Source organism: Danio aesculapii, chromosome 2 (genome assembly GCF_903798145.1).
Source record: "Danio aesculapii chromosome 2, fDanAes4.1, whole genome shotgun sequence".
NCBI lineage: Eukaryota > Metazoa > Chordata > Actinopteri > Cypriniformes > Danionidae > Danio > Danio aesculapii.
The window spans coordinates 19,736,330-19,755,893 of NC_079436.1; the positions used below are offsets into that span (position 1 = coordinate 19,736,330).

General features: G+C 33.7%; 2 protein-coding genes across 2 annotated transcripts in view; one reads left to right on the forward strand and one right to left on the reverse strand.

Annotated features, from left to right (window-relative positions):
- vav3b (vav 3 guanine nucleotide exchange factor b) overlaps positions 1–7,056 on the reverse strand; it is a 120,144-nt gene extending 113,088 nt beyond the window's left edge. The window contains exons 1-2 of the mRNA XM_056474261.1: positions 6,653–7,056; positions 3,423–3,539 (exon numbers count right to left, since the gene is read on the reverse strand). Of these exons, the coding sequence (XP_056330236.1) occupies positions 3,423–3,539; positions 6,653–6,856 (321 nt within the window). The 5' untranslated portion in view covers positions 6,857–7,056. The remainder of the gene's footprint in view (positions 1–3,422; positions 3,540–6,652) is intronic.
- Positions 7,057–8,547: 1,491 nt separating this feature from the next.
- selenoj (selenoprotein J) lies at positions 8,548–19,022 on the forward strand. The gene is given in 10 exon segments (XM_056474272.1): positions 8,548–8,647; positions 8,801–8,867; positions 9,998–10,168; positions 10,266–10,364; positions 11,739–11,831; positions 11,981–12,137; positions 14,478–14,593; positions 14,757–14,834; positions 17,881–18,020; positions 18,679–19,022. Coding segments are annotated over 9 exon segments (1,023 nt in total). The 5' UTR covers positions 8,548–8,647; the 3' UTR covers positions 18,781–19,022.
- Positions 19,023–19,564: the final 542 nt, after the last annotated feature.

Genomic DNA, 19,564 nt, shown 5'->3' on the forward strand with positions numbered 1-19,564 from the left:
AAAATGTGAATAGAGATCTTCAGATATCTTTTCTAAAATAATATCTATAAACGGTAATATTCATGTGAAATGGTTGCAAACTGTGTCGTTTAAACCGCTCCGCTTGTAACAAACCATTCGAGTAATGGCAGATTGTAGTAGGGCTTTAAAATATATAGTTTCAGCATCAATATCGCAATGTGCACATCTGCAATACACACATCGCAAGCGCAAGGTATGCAATGTTGAGTCTAAATTATAGTTATGCAGGAGAAACAGAACATGTGATTTGTAGAGTCTCTGCTAGGTTTAACCATAATACAGTGAAGGTTTATCATTTGCATGTGTTTTTAAGGTCTGTGACAGGAGAGTTTAAAACATTCGGACACAAATAAATATTATGTTTGGAGGTGTAATAAAGATTAATTGTGTTTTTTACTTATAAGATTTATTTTTAAAAAATCATTTTGTCTTGTTTCTTGTCCAAATATCTACATTTCAACGTCTAAACAAGATTATTTTGCTTACCCCATTGGCAGATAATTTTGCCTCCTTTTTTAATTTTGACTTAGTCTGTCTGCAAGTGAAAACAAAACAATATTAAAGCTGCAAGCAGCGATGAAAGGGACCTCGCACCTGGACTCACCACCTCCCGGTGGCCTTAGGATGACAGAGAACAGTGGACAATAATAATTTAAGCTGATATATAACCTGGGAAAATTGCACATTTATGCCAAACTTCCTTCTGTCAACAGGTGGTGCTACGACTGTGACTTAATATTGCATAAAAATGTGAATAAAGCACCGTTTCCATCCCATAAGTTAAAGAGAAATAATCATCACTTCCTAATAAACTGGTACCGTAATGTGTTGCGGTAGGAGAAGCTGCGTAAGTCTTTTCCTTTTTTAACTAATTACTTGCGCCTCAGAAGACAATGAATTCGTGGTGGCGTTTGGTTGGCCCACTGGTTTGTTCATTAATGCATCCCATCACACACATTTTATCATCACATGATCTTTTATAACAAAACCACATGACTTTTGTTAATGCGATCTTTTTGTTAATTGCTAATATCTTAAATTTTTCAATCTCTCTGAAAATTAATTGTCAAATAGTTTCTAGTCTTTTTTTTTAATACACAGTAAAATAAAGTTAATATAGGACCAATTTCTTAATGTGCGCATCTGGAACTTATTAGGATAACTTGTCAGTTGCATATTCTATTGTTAGCATATTCTTGTCTCGGAGTGTCTTTATTATTTGGTTTATGCATAATCTTGAGTTTAACTATCTTGGTAAGTATGTACCTGCTACATTCGCAAATCAGTGAATGAAGAAGTGCTGATCGTCTTTTATGGGGTGGACTTTAGTTACGCTATCATGTAATAAAACGGCTCATTTCTCAACTTGTCATTTTGGCAGATTGTCTTCAATACTGAATAATGATAAAGTTGTGTTCTGAAACTTACAGGATGATTTTTTGACAACATGTCAACAATACATAGGCGGAGCGTGTGTAAGGCTGGGGAAGGCGTAGCCTCCCCCTGGCCAGAGACCACGGAGATAGCAGCAAAGAAAAAAATGCATTGAAAACATGTAACGGGTATAAGGTGTAATATGAATGTAATTTAATGTTGATGATTAACGCAACACTTTAGCTATTGTAAGTTTGTCAATCAAATTTAAAGTCCACCTCCACACAAAAAACAAACCGTCCAACCCCGCACGTTGCACTGACGAGCGCTGTTTATTACTGGAGTTCGCAGCTGCTCTGAAAACCAAACCAAAACTGCTGGCCAGCGGACTATTCTGATTTGCTGGTCAAGGACAGAAGTAATAAAACGGCAAATGAGTATTTCGAGAGAGGTATAATAATATATTATTCTGGTTCAATTTGTTTTCAGCATTAAATGAAATTGGTAGTTTCATTGTAACGTAGTCTAGCCTATAGTGTAGTAATCTTGTTTCGGCAATCGTTTGGAGTTTTACATTTTTAAGGTCAAATATTTATTGCTGAATTACAATTTCGGTTTTCGATTGGCCTCGTGAAAAAGAGAATGATTTCGTATTCTCAGGGCCGCCTAGGACGAAAGAATAGTGTGGGCAGCGTCCTCTCTAATATTAATTATTATTATTATGATTATTATTGGTAATAGTAATAAAAGCAACAAGGAGTAATGATTTCATTTCTAACTGCATACAGTAAGTAATAAATAAATATTTAATAAATATTTAACTTTTTTCTATATTTAATAAATGCCGTCTTGATGAACAGAATAATTTTAATTAGATCTTTAAATAAAAGTAATAATAATAAAAAATAAATAAACTGACCCCAAACTTTTGACCGGTAGTGTAGATCAGTGGGTTATTTTAATAAAATAATTTACTGTGCGTGTTGAATATAATAGATGTTTGTTGATAGGCGGTGCTTTTGTTAAAACCTCTTGTTGGTCAGTCGCAAATCTTTTTAAATTCATTAAAGGGCAGCGCATATATTAGCCTTACCCTGGAGTTTGTTCACCCTCCTCCTATGCAACAATATGTACATGTATATATCAACAAGATCAAGAGAAATTAGATTTCTTCATTCACTGCCCCTTTAAGGCACAAAGGATTAACTATAACAATAATAAAACCGATAAAGTCATAACTATTCACTAAAAGCAGTGTTCACTATAAAACTATAATGACGACAATATTGGAATATAGCATTCCAAATTCTAGCTGATGAATGATTAAGAAAAGCATTATTTTTGAGTCATGCTGATCATAATGCGGCAAGTAAAATAAAGAGCATGGAATTGTAAATTAGATTCTCTGGTCAGCAGTGTCACCCTCCCCCTCCATCAATACATACTGTCTGACCCATATTCAGCCAATAATGTTCACCCATTTACAAAAAACATTATAACAGATAACTCAGCTATTACTGTACTTGTGATTTCAAAATATAATATTTTTTAATAATATTAATTATAATTAAATTTTATTTTAAAACTTGTTAAGACATTTTAAGACCAAGTGTAATAATTAATTGGAAAGGAAAGCAACACATCAACATGTTTCCTAAACGTAAATTTAAAGAAAGATGAATGTTTTTATAGAAACACAAATCCAGCTTTGTACCAATCTCCATTTCTTTTTAATTCATTTCATACAATAAAAAAAAAATAGTATAATAACTCTGCTCCTAAACACTAAAAAAACAGAAACGCAAATGTCTAAAATCACTGTATTGTAAATCAAGATGCATTCCAGTAAATTAGAAATCTATCTTTGTTTACTGTTTTAATGAATATATAAATAAACAAACATCCGTTATATACATATACATATATATATATATATATATACACACACACCGAAATCATAATATACTGATTGTAGATATACAGTATAACAGAATGAAATTACCTATGAAATAGACTTTTTTTATTACCTTTCCGAAATCACGGACATCAAAGAGATCGAAGGCCTCAAACAAGTCACTCTTCTTCATCCCAAATTCTTCACAGCATGCAGAGAGGAATGTACGGATATTCTTCAGGCAGAGAAACTTTTAAAAAAAAAATCAAAAATCTGACTTGGTTAAACCACTTAATTTTCTAATAATTTTGCTTACATTTAGGTGATCCCTACACCTGTGAGTCATAAACATTTTGAAATTTACTACAGTGATTTTATAAGCTTACCTAATACAAGTGTCAGCTTGAGAATTTCAAATAGCTTTTGTGAGAATGAACTGTAAAATTATAGGTGAAATAATGTTCCGTTAGCGTACGCTGTAAAAACAAATGTTGGATTTCACACAATTGATTTGTGTTAGGACAACATGAAGGAATTAAGTTAACTTATTAATTTTTACTAATTTAAGTGGATTGAACATAAATAAAACAGCAAGTTGTTTAAAAAAATCTAAAATTGTGTTGATTCAGCTCATTTAAACTAAGCAGTTTAAACAAACAGCAAATGTCATTTCTGAGTGTAACAGATATGTTTAAGTTAGAATGAAACAACATCATTTTTCTGACCTGCACTCAAACATATAAAAGAACTAGGGGTTATTGTAAATTTTTTCATACCTTACATTATTATAAGCTTATTAAAGACCAATGATTAAAACCTAGTAGACTGCAATGCATAATCATTTAAAATGAGTTAGCGTTTTACTTAAATAGAGTCTTTGTTTGAAATACAGATTTGGCATTTAAATTACACAGAATGACATTTTAGTAGCTTCTGCAAACCATTCTAAAAATGTAATCAAGATTAAAGTAATATTAAAGAATGTATATGTAATGTGATTTGAAATGCAAGAGCTTTTTGGAAAGTACAAATAGTTGAAAATGGGAATACTGTCTAGCCAGGATAAAAGTAATTCAGTCATATCACAGGGATCATCTGTGGAAATTTAGAAGACAAATTAGTGGACTCATTAAGTCTAACAGCGTTTCCTTCAGTAGATGAGGAAATGAAGTTTACAAATAATCACAAATGGTCTCTATTGCTTAATTGGTGCAATTGACTAATTTTCAACTTCTTTTCAAGAGCACAACCCACTAACTTCAAGGGAGAAAATGACATGAAAGGTTGCTTTAAACTTGAGATGTTGCCATGACAGCTGAAACTGAATAAAATTCAAATGAATAATCCTAAAGCACAAAAAGCACACTCATCAAAATAAGCCCTTTTTGCATGAGTCAGATAAGTGTCAGGAATGTCTCAAGGGATGTTTCTAAAAATCGCTCTCTTCCGCTGTCTGATGGAGACTGACTGTGTCTCGTCAATTCAGAAGGGTGGATTTGTGAGTTTAAAAATCAGTCAGATCAAAGTTGGATTTTATCTGGTCGCTGGAGCGAAACAGGGGCATCTGGGAAGAGTTGTTTAGGGCCTGGGCAAACTGCCTGAGACGACTCAGCCCTAAACACTTGCTTACACAGCAGCGGATCAGATGGAACATTCATCTGGATGACTTTTGGGTCCATACCAAGACACCATGTACGTTTAAAAATTGATGTTTCATTAGCTCAGTGTTTGCTTAGTTTTGTGGACTGACTGAATGATGAAGTTTTACAAAGAGAGCTGTGTGGATCTACCACTGAGCCTTTTGTCTGACATGCTGAAACTGGGGCCACTTGTGTGCTACGATGACACTGGCTAGTACTATGAAGCCTTATAACACTCTGGTGCTGTTCAGTTACTTTTTAATGAAAACATTTGTGTTTTAGTTTTCAGATTTGTATCATTAATTCAGATTTTGGTCATTAATAATCTAAAATCACGGATGGGATTAGATAAGGACACTGAAAAAAATCATGCTGAGCTTCATGATCAAAAAATGAGAACAATTTTTTTTCTGATCATTTATTTATGTGTTTAATTACTGATTGATTAATTAATTGATTGATCGATTGATTTAATCTTTAAATCTGAAACACAGCTTTAATTTAATAAAGCTTTCCTTTCATTTTACAGTTTGGACATTTTTACAGTAGATTTTTCGGTAACATGATTGTCTATTTAGCTTCATAAAGTAGTAAACATTTGAAGTGGTTGAAAAACTTTCATCAAAGCTGTGCCAAAAACAAAGTAAGGCTTATTAGGATAACCTTCGTGAACTTTTGAGATCCACTTCAATTGTTGACTACTGTTAAATACAGTAAATGTTCACTACTTGTCATATTCCATTCAACTTAACAGCTATATTTATGTAATAATAAAACAAAAAAAGTCTATATTGTACATATAATAATGTACAACAGTCAATTATCCTTAAATAATGCAAAACTTCTAGATGAATGGTTTACACTATAGCGGAGGCTTAGTGGCAATGTTAATAGGCTATGCCATCAAATTACTCATTCTAAAAGTGCCTTGGAAAATGTCTTTGTATATATAAACCATTGTTACTGAATGCAAATTTACTGGGTATTTTCTGTAAATCATTGTAAAAATATATGAAAGTCATAGCACCAGAGGGTTAAGTTACCTAAACTTACTCGCATACCATACATAATGAGCAACTTAAAACAGGGTATATACAGGAATCAGAGAGTAAAATTTAATACCTTTTAAGACTTTTTTAACACTCTTTTCATACATTTTTAGACCTCATCGCCACTTTGTCTGAACTGGTAACATTGGCGACATTTTAAATATATTCACTAAATATGGATTGTAAGAAATTAATCCTTAACTAAAACATTATTCACATACTTTGAAATACTATGTAAGCAAAAATAATGGTGCTGTCTTCATTACTGCAGAAAACAAAGCAGTGTGACATCAAGTATAGCAGGATTTTATCAATTTTATAAACTACCTATCATGCCAAAATTTAAAACTTTAGCAAACAACTATAATTAACGTTATACAACTGTATAATAAAAATGATGCAAATTTAATACCTTGTAACAGCATTGAAGACTTTAAGGGCCTTAAATTTCTCTAAATTCATTTATTAACTTTCAATACTTTTTAAGACCCCGCGGACAATCTGTGAAAATAAATTTAATTAGAGATATGGATAAAATATTCATACTACCATGGTCCAATGGGACAATGGGAGTTCAGTCACAAATCATGTCAGTAGGTTAGAATTACAGCAATGACGTTATTAAATTAGTTTTTACAAAAATAATTAAGCACCAGAATGCTGTCTGCACTCACCTGTGACATCTGTGGTCTGAGATTGATCTCCTTCAGGTTAATGGTGTCTGGTCTGAGATTGTTCAGCAGCTGGCACAGAAGCACCCCATCCCGAAGAGTTTGGGCCAAATCAAAAACCTGCGCCGAGTCCGCCGTGACCCGATGATTCCGGGGCAAAACTTTACAATTGATCAGCCACAGACTGCACTGCCTCCAGTACTCCATAATGTGTTAAGTTAAAATGAAAAACTTTTATTAAATCAAGACACCGTCAAAGGAAGCTTGATGTAGAAACACGCGAAGCGGAGCGCGCACCTTGCGTGATATTTGGCATCCGTCTTTTTTCTTTCTGAGCTCGCGCTTGAAGTTGACAAAGCCGTGGCTCGTGTGTTCAAGTTTGGTTTATCCGTGGTCTACCGGGACTATAAATCCCCATCAGTTACGAATAGTACTATGGCAACGGTTTATAATAAATGAGTCGTGCGAGATACCTCTGATCTTCGGCGAAGTCTTATGAATATTAACTATGTATTGATTACGTTGCGTGGTTGATCTTCCAATCACAAAAGTCTGCCTCATGAATATTAAAATCCATGCCATCCTTTTCCGTTGGGTTTGTTCTGATGCAAATAAACTATTTGTTTTATATATTTTAAATATTTGCGATATTATCTCTACATTTAAACCAAGTAAATGTAAAGTTTGCATCAGCCAAATGAGGTAAAAATAAAGCTATGCGAACAAACTTTTTGGTCAGTAGCGTAATTTAAAAAAATAATAATAAGCCTATACAAAATGAATGCGCCTACATCTGTGCATATAAACTGATAGATGTGTAACGTTTCGTAGATAAACAATGCCAAACATTTAGGATTGTTATGAATGTAAATAAATAACCAGTGTGTATATTGCAAATAAATGCCTACATGCAAAGAAATTCATAACCAGACTACAAAACATAATATATATGTGAATAAATAGATCTAAATAGAACTAAAAACATCTTCCAATCACGAAAGGCTGCCTCGTGAATAATAAAAGCCATGCCATCATTTTCTGTTGGTTTCGACCTGATGCAAATAAACTATTTGTTTTGTATATTTTAAATGACATATCTATTTCTATTCACCTATAATATCAGTATTATGTTTAATAATACTGTGTTATTGATAATGTGTAGAATAGAGAACAGCATAAAGAACAGTATATTGAGCTATATATTAAGGGACAGCTTGGCAGATTAAGGCAGTTTTTTTTTTTTTTTTCAAACTAGGGTCTGCGGACCCCAACTCGAAATTAGAAAAAAAAAACATTTATGACATAAAATAAACAAATACATTCAAATAAATAAATAAGTATGGCATATAAAAGACACTTTCCATTTGACATTTTCCAAACTGGGGTCTGGGGACCTTGAAATTCTGCGAATAAATAAATAAATAAATAAATTCGAAAATAAAAATTATATTTAAATAAATAATCAACCATTTGAATAAGTAGATGTATTAGCATAAAAGAAACACATAGACTGGATTAAAATGGTCTAGTATATAATTATAAAATGTTTAAAGCAAAAATATAAAATATTATTCTAAAATGTGAATTTGGTTATTTTGATTTGAATTTTATTAATTATTTAATTTGATTTAAACTAGTAATGAACTTATATTAAAATATTTTACAGTGTAAACATTTTGAATAGGTTGCCTGCACTAATGATCATTTGGTTTCATATCTAAATTAATAACTCGACGAACAGCAATAATACCAAATATGTCGTTTTTTAAAAATGTTGTAAAAGGTTGTTTATATATTGTAAAATGATTTAAAAATATTGATATTATAAGCATATAAAAACAGCAGTGCACGTGCTCTCATGCGTTTGTAATCACGTGGTCAATTCCGTCCAACCAGCACGCACTGGAATGCAGTTCCATAACACAAACACTTTCACATTGAATGTTGTGTAAATTGCGAACTTTAGACTCCGCTCGTCAAAAAATATAGGATTTCAGGGTGAGTGTGCATTAAATTGTATTAGCCACTACACTACATTCTTAGGCAGTACACGTTTACTTCTATATAACGTTACGTGTACAGCGAGCAGAATTGTTTGTATGTTATTTGGTTTCTGGTAAAGACGTGTTTTTATTTATCTCACCGTCACAGATGGCTCTTGCCCTTTCTGACAGGGCTATCGGAGCGATTATTGGATCAGCTGTTGCCGATGCTGCAGGTTTGCATTACTCACTGATACTACAAAATACTCAAATACTCACTAAATGTGTTTATAGTCATAACCCCAAGATCTATATATCACAGTCGAATTACAGACACTGTGTGTTTACATAATAATTTACGTAAACTGTGTGTTTACAAAGAGTAATGACGATGAAGAAAATATACAGTATAGTGCGTATACTGTATATAGACACACACACACACACACACACACACACACACACACACACACACACACACACACACACACACACACACACACACACACACATATATATATATATATATATATATATATATATATATATATATATATATATATATATATATTCGGTAATACATGCTTCAGTGAATCAGATTTATGAATGTATTTAAAATTACATCTAATTTATTAAGAAAATGTATATGTTTTCAGTGTTTTGTAGGATATTTAGTGACTATTTTAGAGGTTACTGTAGGTCAAACTATACAAATTATGTGTCTAATTTTTTTAGGCCACATGCAGATATAAACACCTATTTTACAAGAAATGTGTTTTGTAAATACTTAAAATGTCTATCGGTGCTTTTGAACTGCCAGTTTCAGACTGTTGAATGATATTTTTCCTATCATTGATTGGCACATTATGCATTCACAATGGTATAAACCATTATAGGGGGGTCAAATGTATATTATATTATACATTTTCAATTATTAATATTTAAGATATAGATCAGAGAAAGCTATTTCTTACTATTAAAGGGATGACCCCTCAAACATCTTGTTTTGATGTCCTTCGGGGGGATGAAGAGTTAATTGGGGGGAGGGGGTCAATCTGTAATTCACACCCTGTACATATATACAGGGGCGCCGCTGGGGGGGTGGGATGGGTAGAGTTAGGACGATTCTAAGGGCCCACAAATTTTAGGCCCCCTACAGACATTATGAAGGTCTCACGACCCGACACCATCCCTCCCACCATCAGGCCAACATCAAAGTTTGTCTTTTAAACTTTTTTTTAATCAGGTCATAGTATTTGGTAGCAGGTAATGTGTCAAATATGGACACTGTAATGTGGTTATTAAACATTAATAAAAAAAAATCTAACATTTTTACTGAATTTTGTTGATCTTGAATGCTCTGCAGCTCAGCCGCTCCACTGGGTGTATGACCTGTCAAAGCTGAGTGTTTTACTCTCTCAGAACCCTGAATTTCGTCCTGAGTCTGCGAATCCATTCTACAGGAGGAACACTGGACAGCAGAGCTGCTATGGGGATCAAGCATTCATTCTCTTGGAGTCACTGTCTGAGTGTGGAGGTGACAAACACAAAACAGACTGGTGTGTTTATCACTCTGTTATTTAAATGAGATGTCATTCGGTTGTTTTTTGTTTGTTTTTTTGTTTATTCAACAGGTCTGAATGTGGAAGATTTGAAGCAGCGCACCTACAAGTTCTTTGGGCCAGGATCTTAATATGACACACCAGTCAATGATCCTTACAGAGACAAAGGAGGTTGATAAAATCCAATGCACCAGAAATCTTTGTTAAGCTTTTTCTTAATCAGTCAGAAGTTTGCAAAGATTATATAGCATAAATGTATTTTGCATTTATTCGATTCAAAATAAGAACAGTTACTTTGTGAAATTATATTTAAATTATATTCTAATATGGAATTTTATTTAAATTAAATTTTTAAATAATTCCATGGAATTATTATTTTAAAATGGGTGATTCAAAGCTGAATTTACATCTGTTAATTCAGGGTACAGTATTACATTATCATTCAGAATTATGTGCTACTGTATTTTTTCCCTCTATTACTATTCAGGTTTATTTCTCTTCCTCAGTTTGTTTGATTATTGTAATTTTTTCCAGGTAATAATTTCAGTACTTCAAATATTTTTTCCAGTTAGGAACTAGTTTCATATTAGCAAGATTCCTACTTTATTGAGTACACTATTGAGTACACTATTGAATTTAAAAAAAAGTTTCAAAAATTGTTTTAGTAAACAATAATATCTAGGGTCGGGCTATTTAGCCTAAAATCAAAATCTCGATTAATTGAACATTTTAACTGGATTACGATTAATGAACAATTATTTTATTTATTTGATTTCTTTTTTTGCCTTCATGCTTCACTGACAGGTTTTGTACAGTAAATATGCTCATATATTACAAGTGAGAGATTATTGAAGGGTACATTACTTGATTTTAAAGCAATTAAAACAAACAAACACTATCTACTATCTATGATTATTTAGTGAACATCAATGTTGAACAATTGAAATTAAAACACACATTGCCTAAAACCAACTGTCACTTTTATTTTTATAAAAAAGTAAAAATAACCAACTTTCACCAACTTTCAACAACAACAAATAACCAACTTTCACTTTTGGAAAAAATCATATTAAAAGTAGAAAACAAGCAGCATCTCTTCTAAATAAAATAACTCTTTTATATCCTGTTAATAATATTTTAAACAGTCTGCATCTTCTGTAAACAAATATTTTAATGTAAATAATAATTTAAATGTAATGGATAATATGCCGTCATAAGGCATCTCTGGTGCAACTTCCAATTATCGCCAATGTAGTGCACAGTCTATTGCCCTACTTGACCCAAAATCAGATGTGGCTGCAGAAGTATAAATAAAGGCTTAACATAGCAGGTTCACGTGACTCCACACGTGGTGGGGAAAGTAATTTAATTAGTAATTTAGATTGATAATAGGTTCTGAATGTCAATTTCGATTACTTTTTGATTAATTGCCCAACCCTAATAATAACTGTGCTTTCACATTGTGTCATTTTGACTTTTAATTTTTATTTTTTTACATTCATATATGATTTATCTGAATTATTTATGACTTGTTTTTTTCTCCAGCTCCCAGGCCTCAGTTACCAATTGAGGGACCCTGGAGACAAGCAAGCCTTAAGAGCTTTATTAAAAATGTGGATGCTGGCAAGGAGGAGACAGGTACTCTCAGTTCTGTTGTGAGCCAGATAAGCATCCTAAACATTGCTAATACTGGATAATGTTTTAAATAAATGCAAAAGTAGTTTAATGTTTTTCAGCTGTATATTTTCAAAGCATTTTATGTGAATTGTTATTGTGGTACATTTCAGGTTGTGAAACTGATACCCAAATAGATGGGGTGACAAAGCTGGCTCCGATTGTGGCATGCTATGCTGGAAAGCCAGAGATGTTGGAGAAGGTTGAAGAAGCCATCCGTGTCACGCAAAACAATGACTTGTGTGTAGCAGAAACGCTTGCTGCTGCCAGGTTAGTAATATATGACTGACAACGTGAGATGTGACCTGTATTTACAGAAAAACTTAGCACACACTGCCTTAGAAAGTAGGGTATAAATTGTTGTAACTTCCAATGTTCTACTCAAAGTTGCAAATATAAAAGTGCTGAAATGAAATTGCTTTTTTAAACTAGAATAAAAAATTAAAAGCGAAGTGTAGTTTTGCTCATCATGAATTGATTTGATCACTGTTAGCTTTATCAGAGCAGAGAACGGATTTTGTTGCAAGAAGAGGGCCAATTACCGTGATTTCGGAATACTAAGGCACATTGATTTAAAAAATAATGTGGTGCATGGATAAAACACAATAATGCTGCAATATTCCATAAAAGTGAGAAATGCCATTATTGATTTTAGATCTGTGGCAAAAAAAGACATTTGAGACATCGATTCTGCAATTTTAAAGAGCCACTAATATGCATTATAAAAGATCATAGTTTGGTTTTGGGGTCTCTAACAACAGGCTAATTTGCATGCAAGGTCAAAAAACACTTTCATTGTCTTACAATGTGCTTTTGTTTTTACCCAATTATCCCAGTGACTCCCGTATAATTTCTTCAGCAATTTATTTTTTCCAAACCCCTCCTTTGCATGATGCTAATCTGTGGTGATTGGTCCAATGACTCATTCTGTTGTGATTGGTCGACTGCGTTCGGCATGTGTAGGTAGCGAAATGCCCACCACAGTTTATGAAGGCAGTGTTGAAGCAACAAGCAGGCAGCCATGATGCAGAGTATATAAGTGAGCTCAATGCAGATGATGGCATACATTTAGTATGAACTACCACAGCAACAACAGTTAAACTATTGTGAACACTGACTGCATCATGATGTTCGTTGGAGGTGCATTCTGGATGGCGTCTCAAACCATTGATAGAAAAGTGAAAGCAGTGTTTTCCATGTCGGTGTAAAAACAGCTGATGGTGGCCATCTCAACAACAAACACCGGGGGATTGAGAGTTCAGAAACACACTTATATCAGTAAAAGGAAGCGGCACATGTCGCATTTCCACGCTGTTTTAGATGCAATAAGTGAATAACCCCATAAAGCATTAACCAGAAAGATGCAGTAGAAGCCACACACGTGATTTTAACACACAACTTAATATACATTTTGCAAGCTACAGAAAACAAGGAGGAAACTATTTTAATCACATTTGCAGGTTGTGATTGGAGATAGAAGAAACTGGTGCGTATATGAACTGTGTCAGACCTTGACAGGGACTTTGTCAGTACAAAGTCCATATATTAATAGACTTTGCTACTGATCCTTTTAACAAATGGCCTGCGAATACTGCATTGCAGGGTAAGTTATTGTATTAATTATCAGAAAAATGACAAGAACAAAACACAAGTTTGGCTATACTGTGGTATTGGTATGAAAATTAACTTGAACCATTTATTCCCCACAGCCACATTAGGCATTTCACAGTGATCAGCGATTATACTCATCTTTGCATCATGATGCAATTTTTGAGAATCAATAGTTTTAAACACGGTGCACTTTCAGATTTAAACCTCTACTGGATGTTTTTATTCACTTAAAGTTGTGTTAAACACATTGCATGGAAGGCCATTTTCAAAAACTTGCATCATTACACTCTCTTGAATCAATTCTGAGTTTAGTTTTTAACAGCAGATGGCACTGTATGCTATACAAACAGCCATACTCTGCTTGCATCCAATTCCTTACAAATACCACTTGAACCTAAAATAATCATTAATAATGTTAAGAAAGGTTTAAGTGAATTTTATGTGTTCTCTAAATTCTCATGACAACTTCTCAGGCCAACTTACATGACCCACAAACTCTCTTTGAATGTATGGTTTAAAAAACTAATCTATAGCGCCATTTGCTCCTTAAAACTAAACTCAATTAATTCTGGAGTAAGCATTTTCGCCTCACAGCAAGGTCACTGGTTCGAGCCTTGGCTTGGTCAGTTAGCGTTTCTGTGTGGAGTTTGCACGTTCTCCATTTTCCCCCAAAACTCCAAAAACATGTGGTATAGGTAAATTCGGTAAGCTAAATTGTCCGTAGTGTATGTGTGTGAATGAGTGTGTATGGATGTTTCCCAGTGATGGGTTGCAGCTGGAAGGTCATGCTCTGCGTAAAACATAAGTTGGCGGTTCATTCCGCTGTAGTGACCCCAGATTAATAAAGGGACTAAGCCAAAAAGAAAAAGAATGAATGAATGAATTAATTAATTAATTCTGGAGTAAATAGCGATCCATTTTCAAAGTCACAGAATCATTACAGAATCGATTTCTCTTTTTTATCACGGTTCTGTTTGATTTCATTCTGATTTTGTTTAGGTTTTTGGAGCATTTCATCCTGAATGGCCCTGATCCCAAAGCTCTGGATGCAGTGCTGAAACAACTCAGTGACCCGGAGAGAAAAAACCCTCAGGAGCTGGACAAAGCTGTAGTTGGTATGAACTGTTTTAAATTATTACTAAAATTGTGAACTATACTCTAAGCTACAAATAAAGCTGGATATATCATTGGTCCCTGCATTTAATTGTGCCATATATCTGGCATCCGTGTCAGACTGAGACACCATTTAAATACTCATGTTTTCATTTTCTAATTCAGGACACATTCATCAAGTGAAGGACAATCTGAGCAAGACACCCAAAAAGCTCATTCCAGCTGTGTTTCCAAATACCTGAGGTTAGTCACTTCGGGTTAGCTTTAGTGACGAATGAAGGGAATATTTAATCACTACAAGTCTACAATGTTAATTCTTGCAAGAAATAACATCAAAAGGAATAAGTTGGTCATAAATGTAGATTTACACTAAAAATGGCCTCGAAGCACAGCTTTCAGGCATCATCTTTATTTTTAGCTCAGCCATCAGGAATGGAAAGCACAGCATTGTGGGATATCAAAGGTAGCTATGACATCTTAAAAAATCAATCAGATGAAGGTCTCAGGAGACAGGAAGTGAGGCTAGACTAGGATTCCTTCCTATCTCACAATGGATCCAGCGAGGCAGTATTTTCCAGCCATTGGAAGCAGCTGATGAAAATGTGCAGTGCTGGGGGCAGAGCCTAAAATTGCACTCACCAAGCGCCAAATGCCAGGTTAGAAGTAATAATATGATTCTCGCAATGCCTGAAAGATGATATATAATCTGTTGCACAGCACTGTGATCTTTTTACATGATCAGCTCATTAAAATAGCAGTGTTTTCATTTATTTGAAACGGCATGTTTTGCTTAAAAAAAGTGCATTTGAAACATGCAACATGCACCAATCATTTCCTCATGTTTGCAGTGAGAATGTACAGTGGTACAGTTTATGAATCTATCATTTAAAAAAAAAACGCATTTCAAAAGATCTTTCTGTGTGGTTTTCCACCAAAAAAAACACTATAAATGGTTGTGACTTGCCTGTTGTTATATAGTAGTAGTAATATTAATAATTAGAACATTTAGTATTAATATTATTATATTTAAAAAAAAAATTGAATTATCATCATGAAATTGTTTACTGTTTTGATATATATTTATTTTATACATTTTATATCTTGATACAAAATAAATATAAGTTTTAAATATAATATAATTTAAATTAAGCTCAATATAATTTAGACTTAATTTATTAATTAATGAGATAATATTGATTAAAAGATCGATTAAAAGATTAATTTTCACGTTCATTCCCAGAATATTTTATATGGCCGGTAAATGTTCTCAACTGAGTTGGTTTTGGGCACTGTCTGGGGATACTTCAGTACCAGAGTTGGAAACGTTGGGAACCAGTCTAAGGCCCAATCCCAATTCTACCCCTTAGCCTTCCCCCTAGGGGTAGGGTGTCCCAATTCTTTTTAGCTTGAAGGCGTAGAGCTAAGGGGAAGGGCTAGATACCTCTCAAAACTTTTTAGGACCACACTCGAAACCAAGGGGTAAGAAGATTTCCCAGAATGCAGCTACAGAGACAGCATGGCTGCACACGGAAGTAAGGAGATGCATAAGTTAGTATTTTTTTCATTATTACAGTATTTTACAACAAACAAGCACATGTTTTAATACATTCATAACCGCGTTTGTGTTTTACCACCATGCTTTTAAAAAAAAAGAATAATAAATAAATAAATAAAATAAAAACCGCTAAAATTTGATTTGATTTATTTATTTTCGAACAGAAATATTGTACATAAAATATTTTTAACAAAAAATACATTTCAACATGGTCCAAAATGGAGCGGGATGAAGCACAAGCGTATTATTTTCCCACTCCATTACCACATACATCATTCGTCTATTACTTAAACGTATTTCTTCTTTTACTTATCTCTTCTTTTTACATGAGACATATTTTATCCTTTTGGCATCTTTGACATATATGTTTGATTCCATTTGTACATTTACATTTTATAACATAGACCCAAAATAAAATAATATAAAAATTAAATAAAAAATGTTAAATTTCACACAATAATATCTATAATCCATAATAATAACACTTGTATAGCAGTTCCAAAACATTCTGGCACTCAATGACACTCAAATACCCTGTCAGAGAAGTCAAGTGGCTGGGAATGACCTTTTTACAGTGTCTGCTATAATGTTATGTTAGTGTTGTTTTTGCGTGTTTGCATTGACGAATATGGCCACGGTGTAAATGCACAGTACAGTTACGATCTTATTGCCACATTATATAGTTATGATAACATGATATCGTTGCCTTCAGCGATTTCCCGAAGAGAAATACCAAAAAATAACACAACTGGAATAACTACAGCAGTCGCGATTGTCTGATCTCATATGATAAGAGATCGCAATGACATATTATGACATGTGCAGGTGTTGTAGTGCTCTCCCATTTCTTAGGTGTAAATTTTGAAGCCCTTCCTCTTCACACTGTGTTTCAAGGGCCAAGGGGTACAAAAATTGAATTGGGATTGGGCCTTAATATGTCAATATCTGTACTATATGGTTGGTGATAAACAATTTGCAAGCCAAGTAGTCAGCATCACTTTATAGCATTTCTAAAACAGTAGGCATATAGGATTGTATTTTTTTAGCTCAGGGTTTCTTAACTCTGGGGTTAGAGATTAACTTTCCTGCTTTCATTGGTGTTTAACTGCAATTCTAATCAAATCAGATCTGAATCAGCTAATCACTAGAAAGCTACAGTGTGCTTTATTAGGGTTGGAGTTCAACTATGCAGGAAAGTGCACCTCAAGAGTCAGTATTAAACTGATTTACTGATTTAAATTTAGTTTTGAGTTTGACTGTTAGTCAAGGGTAGGGCCAGACAGAATCTGCGGACATTTGTTGCTATTTCTGCGCAGAATTTTGTTAAAATCTGTGGATTTATTCGGAATGATTTTGGGAGTATTATAATGGAAAACTTAATCTATGAAATAAAGAGTAATACCTTTTTAACTTTTATTTAATGTTTACAATGCAAATCCAATTAGATTCACTTTATTTGGTTAAAAAAAATAAGTAGCTCATATAATACATCTACTAAAAGACAGAAAATATTACTTTACAAACTGTATTGTAAATAAATCATATGAATATTTTAATATTAGTCAATAATATTAATGAAATCAATTTGAAAACTGAATTAATATAAATGTACCTACATTTACACAAGTAAATAAACAGAATCAATGATGGGCTAAAAATCTGCGGAGTTCTGCGCGCACAGATTCCATGTGGACCTAGTCATGGTTATTTAAACAGCTGTATCGCATCCTTCAGGTTTGCCCGGTGCATTCCAGGCAGCTCTGCATGGGGTTCTGACAGCCAGCGGCTACGAGCAGGCTGTCCGGGATACCATGAGCTGCGGCGGGTGCACCTGTAGCAGGAGCTCCTTCATTGGCGCCTGCATTGGCGCTCAGGTAATACAAAATAACGATCTTCTTATCTGTTTGACATTTTGCTATCCATAATGTTTGAGTAATCAAGGATCAATTCTGACTTTGTAGTAGGGCTGTACAATATATCGTTTGAGCATCGATATCGCAATGTGCATATCCGCAATAGACACATCGCAAAGATATGCATTGTGGAGTCTGAAGTATAGTTGACCAGGAGCTGCAGAATTGTATGCAAAAAACGTTTTCTTGCTTAGAATTTTGGTCTATCTACATATCCAATTATCTACATATCAACATGAAAACAAGATTATTTCACTTCCCCCACTGGCAGATAATTTTGCTTGTATTGGGGAAAAACTCTTAATTTCCACTTATTTCTTCTGATTGTGAAAACTAAACAATATTTGTACAATTTTTGGAGATTTTGAAGTAGAAACAAGACAAAACAAAGTAAGAAGAGCTCTTTTTTTTGCATCGTGATTATTCAATTTCTGTACCTAAATACTGTTAGACTCTCCAGAAAACCATCAAATATAGCTATTCAAGCTATTATTTGAAACTCGATTTATATATATAAATTGCAAAAAAAAAAATATCACAATATCAGATTTTTCCAATATCGTGCAGCCCTACTTTGTAGATTTTGTAACTTCTCTAATACTGTGATGCATGTTTTCAGGTTGGACTTGAAGGAATCCCAGGTTCCTGGAAAAGCAAGACATTGAGATGCAACACTTTGTTAGATCTTTCCAAAAAAGTTGTTGCTTTCCAACAGATTTAGCTTGTTTTTATGTTAAGGTAATACGTGGATGCTATCTGAAGAATATGATATTATACACGTTATTATGAATATTGCCTGCAGATCAACTTCTGGGACTGCTGTGATTTGGATAAAACAGTTCATGAAAGTTTTAACGTGAAATATTTGGAAGTTAAAACTGATCCTTTTGTTTTATTGAATCACGGCATGACATGCAGAAAATGGCATTCCTTGTGGCATTAAACTTCTGCTTGATGAGAACATTTTGTTTTTGGTCTCATTTGTTTTATTATATTAAAGGTAAAATAAGCTTAACTACTGAACAGATAGCTGGCAAACTGTTCTTTCTGATAGTGCCATTGATTGGCCATTATGAAAACCCCAGACAAACAATCAACAAGTGATCATTTGAGGGGAAAAGTTCACAAATAAAAACAATTATAAAAAAAAATTCTAAAAATATAATTTAACAGGTTTAATGCAAATTAACTGACGAAATTCAGACTTCTCAGTTGAACATTTAATATGAAATCCAAATTTAATTTCTAAACATGATTATTACATTTTAATTAATATAATTCACATGATTAAAAATGGGGGCAGCGCGGTGGCACAGTGAGTAGAACAATCACCTTACAGCAAGAATGTCGCTGGTTCGAGCCCCGGCTGGGTCAGTTGGCATTTCTGTGTGGAGTTTGCATGTTCTCCCCTTGTTCGTGTGGGTTTCCTCCTGGTGCTCTGGTTTCCCCAAAAACAAGTGGTATAGGTGAATTGGGTAAGCTATGACTGTGTATGGATGTTTCCC